Here is a 13,991-nt window from a genome sequence, read left to right on the forward strand (position 1 = left end):
TATCATGACAGGGAATTAACTTTTTCATCTCTAAGAGTTCCATCTTTGTAATCGGAGTGTAAACAAACACTCGTTGCATTTCACCATCCTCTGTCTTAACTGGATGTACTTCTCGTAACGGATTCTGTCTGTCTATGTAAAAGGGTTTACTTTCTGGAGGTGAGACATGAACAAAATGCGGGTTCAAAAACGTTCTGTATTTGTGGCGCTGTTCTAGAATGACACTAATCAAATCGGTACCTAAATCTTTCCATTTGTACTGGAGTAACTCGTTCAGGACATCATGTAACGGACCTGGATCAGAATGTTGACCCTCATACAATGTAATGAGGTGCTGGATCATATACATACCCACCAGTCGTTGCTCGGCTGGGGGCATTTTCAGAAACATTTGTGCCACTATTTCGTCTGGAAAAGTGGTAGAATCAGTAATCCATCGGACTGCTGATCGGGCTAGTTCTTGTTCATGCATAGTACTTAATTCACTGTAACCGATTCGTGATTTCAGAATATGGTCGGTAGCTTGAAATACTTGTTCTAGGGAACCTTGTTCTGATGCTGGATGATGTAAAACTGATTTGTGTTCTAGGCGCAAATGGCGATCTGGAAATCTAGATTTTCCTACATACGCTATCCTGGCGGGATTCTCGTCCTCTACCTCTTCAGTAGAAGAGTCATTTTCTTTCTCGCTTGCTTGTGCTGCCTTACGTTGATCATGTAACCTTATTATTTCTTTACGAATCTTCTTGTACATACTCGCTATACTACTGATGGTCTTATGCTTACCCTCGGCTATATTATCACTCCACCTTGTCAGGACTTTCATTTCGGCCTGATCTTTAGTCGGGGAATCTTGTTCTCTTATTAGACAATTAATCAGGAACTTTAATAACATGAGCTGGATCTCAGCTTTCCTTTGAGACATGACTTCACTAATACTTTCTGGATCATCCCCTGTACGGATGAAACGATATATTCTGTCTAGATCTTCCTTCATATTCGGTAAAGTGACTAGATACTCGGTCACCTTTCTCGATTAATTCCCTTTCTTGGGCTCGTTCTAAGGATTCTCTACTTAGTTCTGACTTTCTGATTTCTTTTTCGGTTCTTTTATGAGATTCTTTGCGCCATAACTCGATGGCATCTTTCTGTGACTGTCTGGCTTTCTTTTTCCATAATGCTTCTTCTACTCTCATGATGCACTCGGCATCCCATGTACCCGATACGGGCCATCTATACTTTTCTTCTAACTGTTTGGTATACTCTACCCATAAATCTAGATATAGTATGGCACTTATGCCATGCTTTTGATACATAAAATGACCTGGACTGTCCCTAGGCGGAACAGGAACTGCTGCTTCTAGCAGACCTTTTCTGGTTTTTAACTGACGTAGTTTTGAAAAGAGCGGCATGACTGAACTATAATCTGGACACAACACAATACACAATAAACACGATAATTACTTCACACTCATACCACGACATTAAAGTACATGAAGAACATTTAAAATAACAGTTCGAACAGAATACTACCTGGAATACGGAAAACAGAATACATGAATTTTCTCGAGAACAGAACTGACTAGAACAGAAACTAGATGCACTGCTGAAACAGTACGAAACTTACCGGTCTCATACAGAGACACGTCAGGACCCGCATCCACCGAAGTGGACACTTCGTTTTGTGGGTCTGTGTACCACCAACCCACGGACCAGAGTCGATTAGATTGACCCTGTCTAGATACTACCCCAGCAATGGTACTCACCGGGCAGCAAGAACGGAAAGCCTCGGACTGGACTGGACTGCTTCGACGCCGGACGGACGAACTTCGGACTTCTGTTACGGGTGGGCCTCCGGATACCTCGGACCTTGGACTCTCGGCTTGGGCTCTGGTCGGGACTCGCCGCGTTCCTCCACCGTCTCGTCTGGATGCTGGACCGCCTCCTCCGTCTCCTCCGTGGGCCTGAGGAATACTTAAAGCAGAAATATCTGCCGGTGCGCAGAAGAGTTCCGTCACGACTGCAGAGGGTCAGGGGGCCGGCGTGGCTTCACCGACGCGTGGGGAAAGGGCAAGTCCCTATTCGGGCGCCATTATGTGGTATATAAATAAATAATACCGGATCTAGGTTTGACTAGGCATAGCAATAACAGATAGCTCAATAAATAAGAGTCAAGATTCGAGGTAGTAGGAGTTTGCAGGTTTATTACAGCATAAAGGACAGGAACAGGACAACCTGCATAGGAATAGGATGGCAGAGCCCGGCAGCTGCCGGGGCTGGATCTGGGATGAGCGCGCTAACATTTAATAACAATACACGAACATATATACTAAAACAGTTGCATTACAATACATACGATAGGCGGAGCAGTGGGTGTGGTCAATAGCAGTCGCGAAAGATAAGGGTGAAAGTAGGTGTAACAGAGGCGTATACATAGACATGTGATGCAAACGTAACAGAATATGTCATAAATGGGGCGGAAACATGGAGGGGGCTACCTAAGGAGCCGGGACCTCTGACCTAATGGTGCGCGTAAACTGGCAATGACGTGTTACTAGAAGAAGCTGGGGGCTACGAACTCTGTACTAGGAGCAGAGACTGAAGTCTGGAGAGTCAGGGCGACATGTACCTAAGCAGTATCTAGTATCTGATGTTTAGAGAACATGTTGATATAAACTAGAAGTCAGGAGGGGAAAGGCTAACTTGATTCTAAGACTGGAGCATGCATTATTCTACATGTAGTGCGTGATGAAGAATACTAAATGACCATTAAATGCAGTATTTCTCTTACATGGAGACGTAAAGGCTAGACAATGACGGAAACTATTGATGCGGTTCAGTAGCTTAGGAATGCAGAGAAGGAGGGCTGGACTGATAACTAGAATCATAACATACTCTTGGCAGACTCAGAGGCAGAGCCAGGCTGAACCGGGCACTGCAAGGCAGGAAGTAAGTGAAGGGTCAGGAACACAGGTGGGGGCTGTATCGCTCCTCAGCGAGGCTCAGGAGACAGAAGCTGAATCTGGTGTCCAGGCCCTTTTGAGGCCTAGAAACGGGGACTTTACAATGGAATAACGTGCACACTGAGAAACGTGGCAACGTAACTTAAAATAGGCCTGATATTCGTAGTATTCACGAGAACTGGAAACTGACATACTAGAGATGGACACAACTGTAATTGCGTCTTTAATCGAACATGGGGAATACATGTGCATATTAATCATGCACACATAACATATGATGGAGGACGCGTAGGGACACAGAACATGGCAAAATTTACTTTTCCACAGGTCCTACCCTATACCAATTCCCAAAGTAAAAAAACAAATCTAGAATTTCATTTTGATCAGGTTCTCTGACTCTAAACCAGAGGAATGTGTAGTATCTTCCTGCTACCATCAACGTTGACCCCTTTCATTTATTTAATCTGACCAGAAATCCATGGTTATTCAAACACAAAGTCTGTCTAGGCTGGACTAAGTTTTTTTTTTTATTATTATTAAATTATTTTACATCTCTACATCTCCTGCTGTACATGCCTACATTTATCACAACTGAACTTTGACAGTGCTGGGCTGACTGGCCAGCAGCCACCCACCCTCCACTCTCTCAAAGTAGTTCTCCAGTGCTGAACTTCTTTCTTCCTCCAAGTATAGTTATCACTTCCCCAAGATGCTCTCGGACCTACTCTAGATACCCATTGAGACAAGACTAAAGCCTAAATAAGGGTGCCTAAACTGACATAAAAATCAAACTTACCTGACTGTTTTTCTGAAAACAAAGACTGTCCCACTCAACCCATATCTAACTAATATTTTCTCATTTTCTAACTAATTCTAATCTCCCACCTTTATTTTGTTCACTCTCAAGCGACCACCTCAGTGCAGCTGCTTTTTAGTTCTACTTCTTCTAAGCCTCTTATTTTAACGGTCCACTCGGATGGTCTCTGCTGTCTGCCACTCCTAAACCTTGCCACAAGAAGATGTCTCTTTTAGACCCCCACGAAGACAGTATGTGGTGTCTATGGTCAGAACATAATGCTGTAGCCTGTGGCTCATGCATTTCCATGCAACCGAAGGCCATCAGGGATAGAAAAGCAAAGTTTTGCATGGAAACTTCCCAGTTGACTCCCAGTCCCAAAGGTAAGTCACACTCCAGGGAATGTTCCCTAAAGACATCTTATTACAAATATCACAAAAGACACAATAGGAAGAAGAAGATTTCTTCTCCTTGAGGTACCTACAAAGACGAGACAGGTGTTCCCAAGCCCTTTGGCTGACCCCACGCAGATCTAGGCTTTACATCTAGCAATGCTGATTATTTTCATGACCGCTCAGCACCCCTCTGTCCCCCATTCAGTTGGGATTTTCTTCAGGTCCAGTTTCAAAGCCAGAGGTGACTCAGCCCCAGGACCAGACTAGTGCTGGTCAAGGAGTAGATAGTGGAAAGTATTGTTAGTGTGGCAAAATAGAATTTCAATGCTCATTTTAACAATGAGCCATTTTATGAATACCTCCCTGGTGCCCAAAGGTTTGCCCGCTTGAGGATTTTCAGATCACATATAAATGTCTTGGCTTCGGGAGATGAGGACTAATCCAGGACAGAGGATGACAACTTATAGGATGATTGCCACCTTTCATTTCTGACCTCTGCTTGGACTTACAAAATGCCAATGTCAACATACTCCAATGCAAGGTGACTTTTCCTACCTTAATGCCCCTGCTTTAAGGAGGTTTAGTCTTTTATTTATTTATTTATTCAAAGTTTTATATAGCGCTAACAAGATCCTTACAGACATCAGAGCGCTTCACAGAGACAGGGGTAGGGGCAGCAGGAATGAACAGAGATAATGGGAGCAATATAATAGTCACTAACATAGTAGGATAATAATAACGTACAGAAAAACATATCAATATACAATCAGGTAAACAAGTAATATAAGACGGCACAAGTCATTGATCCCACTACAGAAGGGTTCAGGTAAACCTTGGATGTGTGGATGGCTTATACCAATTTCTTAGGATAGAGAGAACACTGGGTGGGGGCATCGGGAGGGTGATTCAATCAACCAAAGTGTATCATATATTGGTCGGTAGTAAGAGAGTAGCGTAGTAGTGTCACCATCAAGTAGGAGTATAGTGCCAAAGGACAAGTGAACAGTGATACAAAGCGATGCAGAGTCTCTGATCCAGCACCTATAAAGTTCAGGAGATCTTGGCCAGAAGGATGGTTTTCACCTCTTTCTTGAAGAGTGCAGTGGACGAGATAAGCCTGGTTTCAGGAGGGAGCGCGTTCCAGATCCTGGGTGCCATTCCTGAGAAGGAGCGCTTGTATGTTTTCTCTTTCCGGAATCTACGGGGTTTCAGGAGTAGATTTTTTGTACTTCTATTGGATCTCGAACCTCCTGATATAGACAACTTTTGAGCGAGGTAGTTGGGTGCATTGTGGTGCACGGCCGCGTGTGTCATAACTGCAATTTTTAGCTGTATTCTGGCTTCAAAAGGCAGCCATTTTAGAGACTTTAAGTCTGGGGATATATGCGAATGTTTTCTTGAGCCAGTAATGAGTCTCGCGGCAGCGTTCAAGGAGGCTCTTAGGGGTGCTGTTGTGGATAGCGGGAGTCCGCTGAGGGCCACAATTCCGTAGTCTATTCGAGGGATGACTAAAGCTTGTACAGTAGTCTGCTACTGGCAGGGAGGAAGGGTTTAAGTTTCCTCAGTGTATTGATTTGGAAATTAGCTCCTTTTGTGGCTTGGCTTTGCTGACGTGCTGCTGCATGTTGAGCTTGGCGTCGAGTGTGATGCCAAGGGATTTCGCCGAATCCACGATGGTAGGTTGGACATTGAGTGCTGTTAGGTTATTGAGCCAGGTTTGGGTGGTGGAAATTTTCGCCGGGGGTGAGATGAGTAGGAACTCAGTTTTCAGAGCATTTAGTTTGAGGTGATTATCGGCCAGCCAAGATTATTAGAATTATTAGAATAACAGTAATTCTAATGGTGACTGATGCCTTGGAATTGACTTTTCCTTCTGCAGAAGTGGAATCTAACATCTTGATGGAAATTATTTTGCAGCAACACTGGAGCTCTTGCTTCCATTAAAATGAGGCCATCCTGGATCCTACAGTGCCTGCATGGGAGAACCCTGAAGCCTATAGACAGATTGCCAGACTTCATAGACCCACTCCTTGTGACCCTCACTTTTTGTCCTCCCACCCGTCACCAGAGAGCAATGATTTTCAATCATCATCATCCTCCTCCTAGCAGAATTCCAGTTCCTTTCCTAGGGCTTACTTAGACAGGGGATTTCAAGAAACTTCAAGTCTTGAATCACAAATTGGGCCCTCGTTATGGCAAATGCCACTAGGTTTTTGGGCCAATACATTAATGCCTTCTCGAAACAGGTGAAATTTACAGTCTACTGTAAAAGCCATTCTCTGATCTGCTGAATTATGGCCTGGATGCGTAAACAGGTGCTAAAATGTGGCCTTGACTCTCTTGTTCAATCTGTGAGTTCAGCTGTCAGGCTGCATGCCTGGATGCATTCAACTAGATTTTCGGGTGATGTCCAGACAATGCTTATGGATTTGCCCTTCTATGTTGAGTGGCTATTTGATGAGAAGGTTGACTCCTCCATGAAAACCGATTCAAGAAAAGCAGGGCTACAGCTCACTACCTGAGGCTGGCCTCTGTTATTTGGTGGATATTCTAGGGTTGTACATTCTCGTCAAAGCCAAGCACTACAACCCTGTTTGAATACCACTACAATTGTGTTGATCCTTTCGGTGTAGGTGTTAGATATTGGGGACATTTGCCTTAGCAGATACAGATCCAAACCCCACCATCCCCTGTGGGTTGTGCCGTTTCCAAATCCTCCGACGCCCCACCATGACATCACATTCCAGTGGAAGGGAAGGACTTCCATTTTGCACCTGTTGGTAGCAAATGAAGATGGACTGCAGCAGGGTCATCCATCTTAAATATAAGACTACATCCTTTCTTCCGTTAGTATACTCCACTCCATATAACTCCCTTCCTTGAGAGTATGCTTGCTGGCTCAAGCCTCAATTGTAGTGGTAGAAGTCCAGAAGTTGCTGTAGAAGGGGAACATTGACCTAGTTAGTGCCTCTGGAAGAGAGAGGCATGGATTTGTGCTCTCTTTACTTCTTATGTCCCCAGAAACAATCAAGACCCGAGGCCTATCCTGGATCTCTGCTTTCTGAACCTGTTCATACTGCAGGACAATTTCAAGATGCTGTCCCTGGGCCATGTCCTGTTGGCTTTAAACTAATGAGATGGGTGGACATGTCTGAACTCCATATTTTCATCTTCCGATTCTTTCTATCCGCAGTTGCTAATTGAGCTTCATGTTGGGATCCCAACACTATCATTGTGCTTTACATCTATTCAGACTGACTGCAGTTTCAGATGTCTGTATGAAGGTGTTGGTAGCCATGGCAGCTTTACTTTGGCCACTGCTAGTCCATGTATTCCCATACTTGAATGACTAGCTGGTGAAGGCCTTGTCCTCAGTGCTGGTCCAGGACTATCTCCAGTAGACAATGTTTCTCCTCCATGACCCAGGCTTTAACATCAATGTTCCAAAGCTCATCTGGGCAACAGGCTGCCATAGGGTCTTTGGTCCACATGAGCACTGCTTTCCATCTAAGGGGGCAAAGTCCAGATTCTGTTGAATAACAACACTAACTTGCATTATATCAGCAAGTGATGTGCTGTCATGGACCCCGCAAGGGAAAATCCTGGCGGTAAAGGGCAGTGAAAACTGCTAAATGTTTCCCTCATCATGGGAAAAGGACTCCCATGGCGAGGGGAGCTTTGTAGGTTTTATTTAAAAAAAAAAAAAAATCTACTTTCTGGATTTTCTTTTTGAAAATAGAAAAAGCACCCTGTTTGGTACTGGACTCCATCCCATTGACAGAGCTCTGCACCAATGAGATAAATGCATTGACAGGTACCGCTGTGATGGCAGTTCCTGTTAATGCATTATGAATAACTACTAGCTTGGCGGATAGTCAAAAATTTGTTAGGCGGTCCCTCCACCAGGGCGACAGAGTAATTTACTCTGCTGTCCTGGCAGAACAATGTGCTGACTGTCCAAAATTAAATAAGCCCCTAAGTATAAAGGTAAAATTTCTGACCGAGTCAATTCTGATTTCTGCATTCCACTACATCACGGTCGGTCTCAAATTGCGCTCATGTCCAGGTCAATGGTCTGAGGTTGGCGCTTAACCATTTTTTGCCGCTATTTTGACATTTAAACGTTAGAAATGAATTATTCCCATTTCCCTTACTGGAATTTGCCTTTTTAGTGCCATTTTATTTATTAAAATTTACACATTTTCTTCTAATTTGGTTTGGGATTTTTCTTTTGTTGTGTATTGCTTTGTTACTGTTTTGGTACTGCATAAATACTTTATACATTTCCTCTAATTTAAGCCTGTCTGTACTGATCCATAGCAACCACGATGTTGAGTTCTGGCCAATTTAATGACTTCAAGGGTTCATTCTGACAAGGGCTGTGGTTATTATTTGAAGTGGATATTCATCCCCTCAACTAATACTCTAATTTCTTAAATACTTTTAAAGAAAATTAGTATAAACAGCTTTTTGGGTGGGCCATGTTTTCTTCACCATATTTTATTTGCTTGCCACTTGATTTTGTGTAATTCCTGTGACTCCTGCGGTTGCTGAGGGTCAGCGTTTATTTTTGTGAGTGGAATTTCACCATCCAGAACCTCTGTTCGCATTTCATTTCAGCAATTTAGTAATTATCGACCCTAATTATTGACTTGTAGGTTTGGTCAAAGATTGGTACTGAGAAAGACAATTGTATGGCCTCGTCTGTTGTAGCCTTAAGAAGACATATTTCCCCTTATAACCAATACCAATCTAATTGACTGATGTTCAGACAATTGAATTTCAGAAATTATTGCAAAATGGTTACTTCAAATTGACAAATGTTCTTTTACTTGCTACAGCATCAATTAAAGTATAGGGGTGGGCGGTGAACTACGTTCCACCGGCTGAGTTTGCAAAGTTTTGCCTGCTCCACTTGGAGCGCGGAGTACTGAAAAACTCCACCCTTCGCCGGCGCTGGCCCTGGCCCACACTATCTTTTACCCTGCAGGCAGGTAAGCTGGGGCTGTTGTTGAGAAAGGAGATTGCTTGTCTGCATGAATGCTTCTCCCCCAACCCACCGCCCGTCTACTACGAGACTACAAAACCTGCCTAGGAGTCTTGGACCCTGCAAGTCGGTGAGCAGGGCTACTGCTATCACAGGATCGCCTTTTAGATCTTTCTGCCTTCTCTTGGGGTTTATTCCCGGGGCACAGAGCACTCCCAGCCTGCAGTCCCTCTTTGTACGATGGAATGAGAGGAAGGCTGCATGGACCCCCTCAGAATGGTAAGCACCTGTTGTTCATGCAGCTGGAAGCTGCACCCCTTCCCTTGGATTTTTCTCTGCTTGTCGTGACTTTACCGATCCTCCTTGCCTCTCCCATGGTAACCAGGACAGGGAGGGAGCATGGGTGCTGATGGCTGATCTGCCCCTGCCCCATGTGGCCTCGTAGAGACACCCTCCTCCCTTTGACAGTCGGGCAGCTGCCAGTCTATTCTTGACCAGCTGTGGAGCCCGAATGTGTGGATGGGGTTAAAATTAGCATCCTATGTGGACAGTTGTAGAGATTTGCTTCCACCCATCTCTTTTATTATTAATATGCAGCTCATTGTGCTGCACGTGTTTTTGTCGTTTGTATTATAATTTGTTTTTGTCTGGGATGTGCCTCAGTCGACTTCAAAAGCTGATGGAGGAGGTGCCTTGAAAAGGGAGCCTGCAGGAGCCGTGGTTCTACATGTCCTGGCTTTAGTAGTAGTAATTGGCCTCACTTCAGACCTGCAGCACCGCCTTATCTGGTTCATTGGGAAGGATAAATGAACGCAGCTTGGGTACAGGACGAGACAGGCCACAGAGTTGCCAGGTGCCTGTGCCTTATTGTACACCTTCAGCAAGCCCCAACTTAGGTTTCAGGCAGTAACTCATTGCATTCTGGTACTTGCAGGTCTTTCCATGACAAATCATGCCTAGCCTACAGAAGCTGGCATCGGTTAAAAGCGCAGACTGGCTGAAGATGCTGTGCAAGACGTAAGGGGAAATTGGCCTGGCCCGAAAGCCCTATGCCCTGAAGGCTTTTACTGCCCCAGTGGCACTGGTGATCCCTTGGCTCGTCCCTGCCCTGCTTACCAATAACATGACCAGGGCTCTTATTGTGACATGGCACCACTCCCTCCATCTGGCAGAGGGTGAAAGGGCCGCCTCCTCTGTATAATCAGAGCAGGGAGAGGTAATAAAGGGACAGGGAGGAAGAGCTTGACTGCGGCACCTTGGCCTCCGGTGCTGATAGGGGCTTCATACTGACTGACAACTGGCCCTACCCCCTGGGGGAGACAGCCCTACACCTGCTGAGACACCCCCATGCAGCAAGTATGGTAACCCGGACCTGCACCCTTTGATAGTAGCCCTGGCCTACACACACTGTAGACTCCCTTGCAGCCACGCAGGGGATCTTGCCCTGATCCCTACGAGAGCAGTAGAGCAGCACAGCACCACAGGACCCAACTGTACAGGACCCCCTCCATCGACCTGACCCATGCACTGACAAACATGGCGGCAGCTCCCCCCACATGTCCAGCGCATGGGCCAGGTCTAGCCCAGCTTGGAAATCTGAATGAGCTGGAGCGGAGTCGGACCATCGGCAAGGGCAACTTCACCGTAGCAAACACGGCTGCAGGGGGAGCATTTGTTCGAGATCAGTGAAGCGGGCGGACTGACTTGAAGGTGATGTCTGTAAAGCACAGTGCAGTGCTCTTTATGTTATCATATTTGTTTGTGTTACTGCACTTCATGCGCCCACTCACTGAATCACCAGAAACTCTGGCTCACCGCAGGATGGTGGAAACTGAAAGTTTCATAATGGTGGTGGAGCGGAGCTCCGTGGAATTCCACAGAGTTTTTTGTAACTCCGCCCTCCCCTAGATCAGGTAAATGCCCTGCTCTGTGAGGAGGCTGATTATTCATCATATTAAGATTTAAAATGTCCATAGCCAGCTTGAATTGGAGCGATGGTCCAGAAAGAGTCAAACTAAAGATTCAAATTGCCTAAGAGGAACACATTTTCCCAAAAAATAGTCATTGGCCAGTTTCCTCCATTATTAAATGTAGTACTGTTGCACATGTTTATAAAGCCCCTAAACTATGGAACGCTCTACCCCTCCATCTCAGAGCTGACCCTAATTTGCTGAGCTTCTGCAAACAGCTCAAGACCTTTCTTTTTAATTAGTGGGATCTTCCCTGCTCTTTTTTCTGTAGGCATTGGTTTTAGTCTCAGCGCCTGGACGCCTCAGGGCAGCTGTTAGCGCTTAATAAAATTGGTTTTCATTTCATACGGTGATTAATAAGAATAAAATAAAAAAAGGATCCTTATTTACCTTAAAGGAGTAATATCACCAATTGTGGGCCAATCACAAAAATAAAAATAGATCACTTACCTGCTGTCTGGCCGGCCTCTGCCTCTCTTCCGTCCTCTTCCTGACTTCTGTTGGAACAGGAAGCAGATAAGCTCCCCTAAGCCAAGATTTGAGTAGTGCAATTTTACAAAACAAAGTGTTATTCTGCAGTTACTTTTGTGAAAAAGTGCTATGATTGGAGCAGATTAGGAATTCACAACAACATTCTATGCAGGACACAAACTAAGTATGAGGGTTAAAAAAACGAAAATCTAAAACAGAAAAAAGTACACCCTAAAAAGCATCAATCAAAAAGCAAACACGTAGCAGGAGCTAGGTTTTGTAAAGGCACAGAAGCCTGTCTTTTTTGTATCGTTTTTATAGTGTTGATTATAAAGCACAGTTGTCAAATCGAAAAAGATACAAACGCTCTAAATTTCCCTGAAGCTGATACATATTACATACAGTTTCATTCAGTGGGTACATTTGTTCCGAAATCCTCCAGAATTTAATCTGATATCACCTTTACCCTTAACAGTGCAATTTGTAGGTCCCGTCCAGAACCTACGATCAGCAAATGGTCAGGTAGCTAAGACACCTAAGACCTGCCGGGCGAGATTAGGTGGTCGGACCTTTCCCTATCCTAGTTCGGTTGCCTGGAATATGCTTCCTTTTGAGCGAAGCGCAACGGCTGAGATATCCATTTTTAAGAAAAAACTAAAAACCTGGCCGTTCCAACAAAAATAATTCTATAAACAGTTTTTGCAGGTAGCTTTGGACTTGGGATTTGTTAAAGTGCATGGACACTCCTAGGAGTATCCATACACTTTAACAAATCCCAAATCAAATCTAATGAATGTTGAATCCTGGTACTGTGTCGGAATAAGACTCCAGATGTAAAGTGCCTGGATAAAATTCTACCCAGCTATAGTGCCAGAATATAATATATCCCAATATACTGTGATGAGAAAAAAATGCCCCAGGTAGTATCAGGAAGAGATGACCTCCCTAGAAACCATGCTCTGAAAAAATGTGCATTCACGTAATAATGTTAATTTTCCAAAGTGTTGATCAGTGCTTCTGTGCATGAGAGGAAGCTTATTAATTGTGATAGAGGGTAATTCCATTGCTTATGTCAGTTGTGCATTTAATTTATGAACGGGTGTTCCTTCTAAGAAGCTGTCATCAGTAGTAGCATGGTGTGCTATTGTCAACGGTGGCAGCAAAGTGCAGCTAGCACTTGTGCTATGAGGTGCTCTCGTTAGCAGTCATTCAGTATTGCAAGGTTTTGTGCAAGGAAGTGGCGTCATGGTTGGTGTCAGTGAACGGTACCATGATAACTGTAAAAGAGGGGTGCCTTAATTAGTGCCAGGATATTGTTCTGCTGTAAGCAGTTATTCTGCTGCCAGAGAGGTCATGTGGTGATGCTGACAATAATGCTAACTGAAGACATTACTTTTTGTCTATGCCCATGTCTCTTCCAAGATACTTCTAAGTTTCCAATCTGTTCATCGCCCCCTCCCCCTCCTTTTTAGGTCAAGCCTGGGTAGCGCATGTGCTGCTCTGCAAGGCATATTGTATTAGAGTGTGGAGTTAAAGCTCCGCCCACTTTTTGCCCATATTTTTCATTGGCTTGTGTCATTCTCCTTTGTAAATGCTGGCTTCTGAATAGTTATTAGGCTTGTTAGTCCCTCCTTGGTACCGCCTTGTCTTCATTTGTAACCTCCTATAAGGACTGGCCCGTTTACTTCTGTTGTTACGTGGTATGTTGTATTTTAGTCTGTAAGCACTATTTTCTTCAATGAGGTTCTCCTACTGCAGTCAGAGCATGCTTTCCTGCAACATTCAGCGCGCCATGTGTGCTTTCACTTTCCAAGCAGCCCGGGACAATAGCGGCCGCATCTTTGAAATGCAATAGGTCTCGCATTAACAAGAGTATGAGCTATTGGCATTGTAAATGACAATGCCTTTTATTTATGTGTTAATTATCAAAATATAAGGCATTTTCATTTACAAATGCCAATAGCTTCAACTCTCGAAAATGCGAGACCTATTGCATTGCAAATGCTTGTTGAAAACATGCTCTATAGAAGGATATAACGCGCTAATATCTCCAGTCAAAGGTTTGCACTAAACAAAAACAGAAAATAAATAAACAAATATTGCTGCTGACTACTATTTGCGGGAAACCTGACATGCCTTTACTTATTGAAAAATGTGAAATTTGTTTTCATTTCCATTTTCGACCAGTGTTTTTAAATTATTTTTATTTTATTAATCAGGTGGACTTCTACAACCAACAGTGGCCTCTCAAAACCAGAATGCTCCTGCTCAAAGGCTAACACCGAATAGGCTAGTGTCGGATGATTTAGATTCATCGCTGGCCAACCTAGTAGGCAGTAAGTTTTACAGGAGTGTGTGAACTAATGTTACACTTTTCTATCCAGTATTCTAATTATTTTCTTTTGTGTC

At 44.1% G+C, this 13,991-nt stretch overlaps 1 protein-coding gene across 12 annotated transcripts in view; it reads left to right on the top strand.

The window, feature by feature from the left end:
* The window catches only part of PICALM (phosphatidylinositol binding clathrin assembly protein), a 519,981-nt gene that overhangs the window by 438,850 nt on the left and 67,140 nt on the right, over positions 1-13,991 (top strand). For all 12 annotated transcript variants that reach the window (XM_078658455.1, XM_078658454.1, XM_078658453.1 and 9 more), the window contains one exon: positions 13,802-13,918. In XM_078658455.1, the coding sequence (XP_078514581.1) occupies positions 13,802-13,918 (117 nt within the window). The remainder of the gene's footprint in view (positions 1-13,801; positions 13,919-13,991) is intronic.

The sequence above is a fragment of the Lissotriton helveticus genome, chromosome 8 (assembly GCF_964261635.1).
Source record: "Lissotriton helveticus chromosome 8, aLisHel1.1, whole genome shotgun sequence".
NCBI lineage: Eukaryota > Metazoa > Chordata > Amphibia > Caudata > Salamandridae > Lissotriton > Lissotriton helveticus.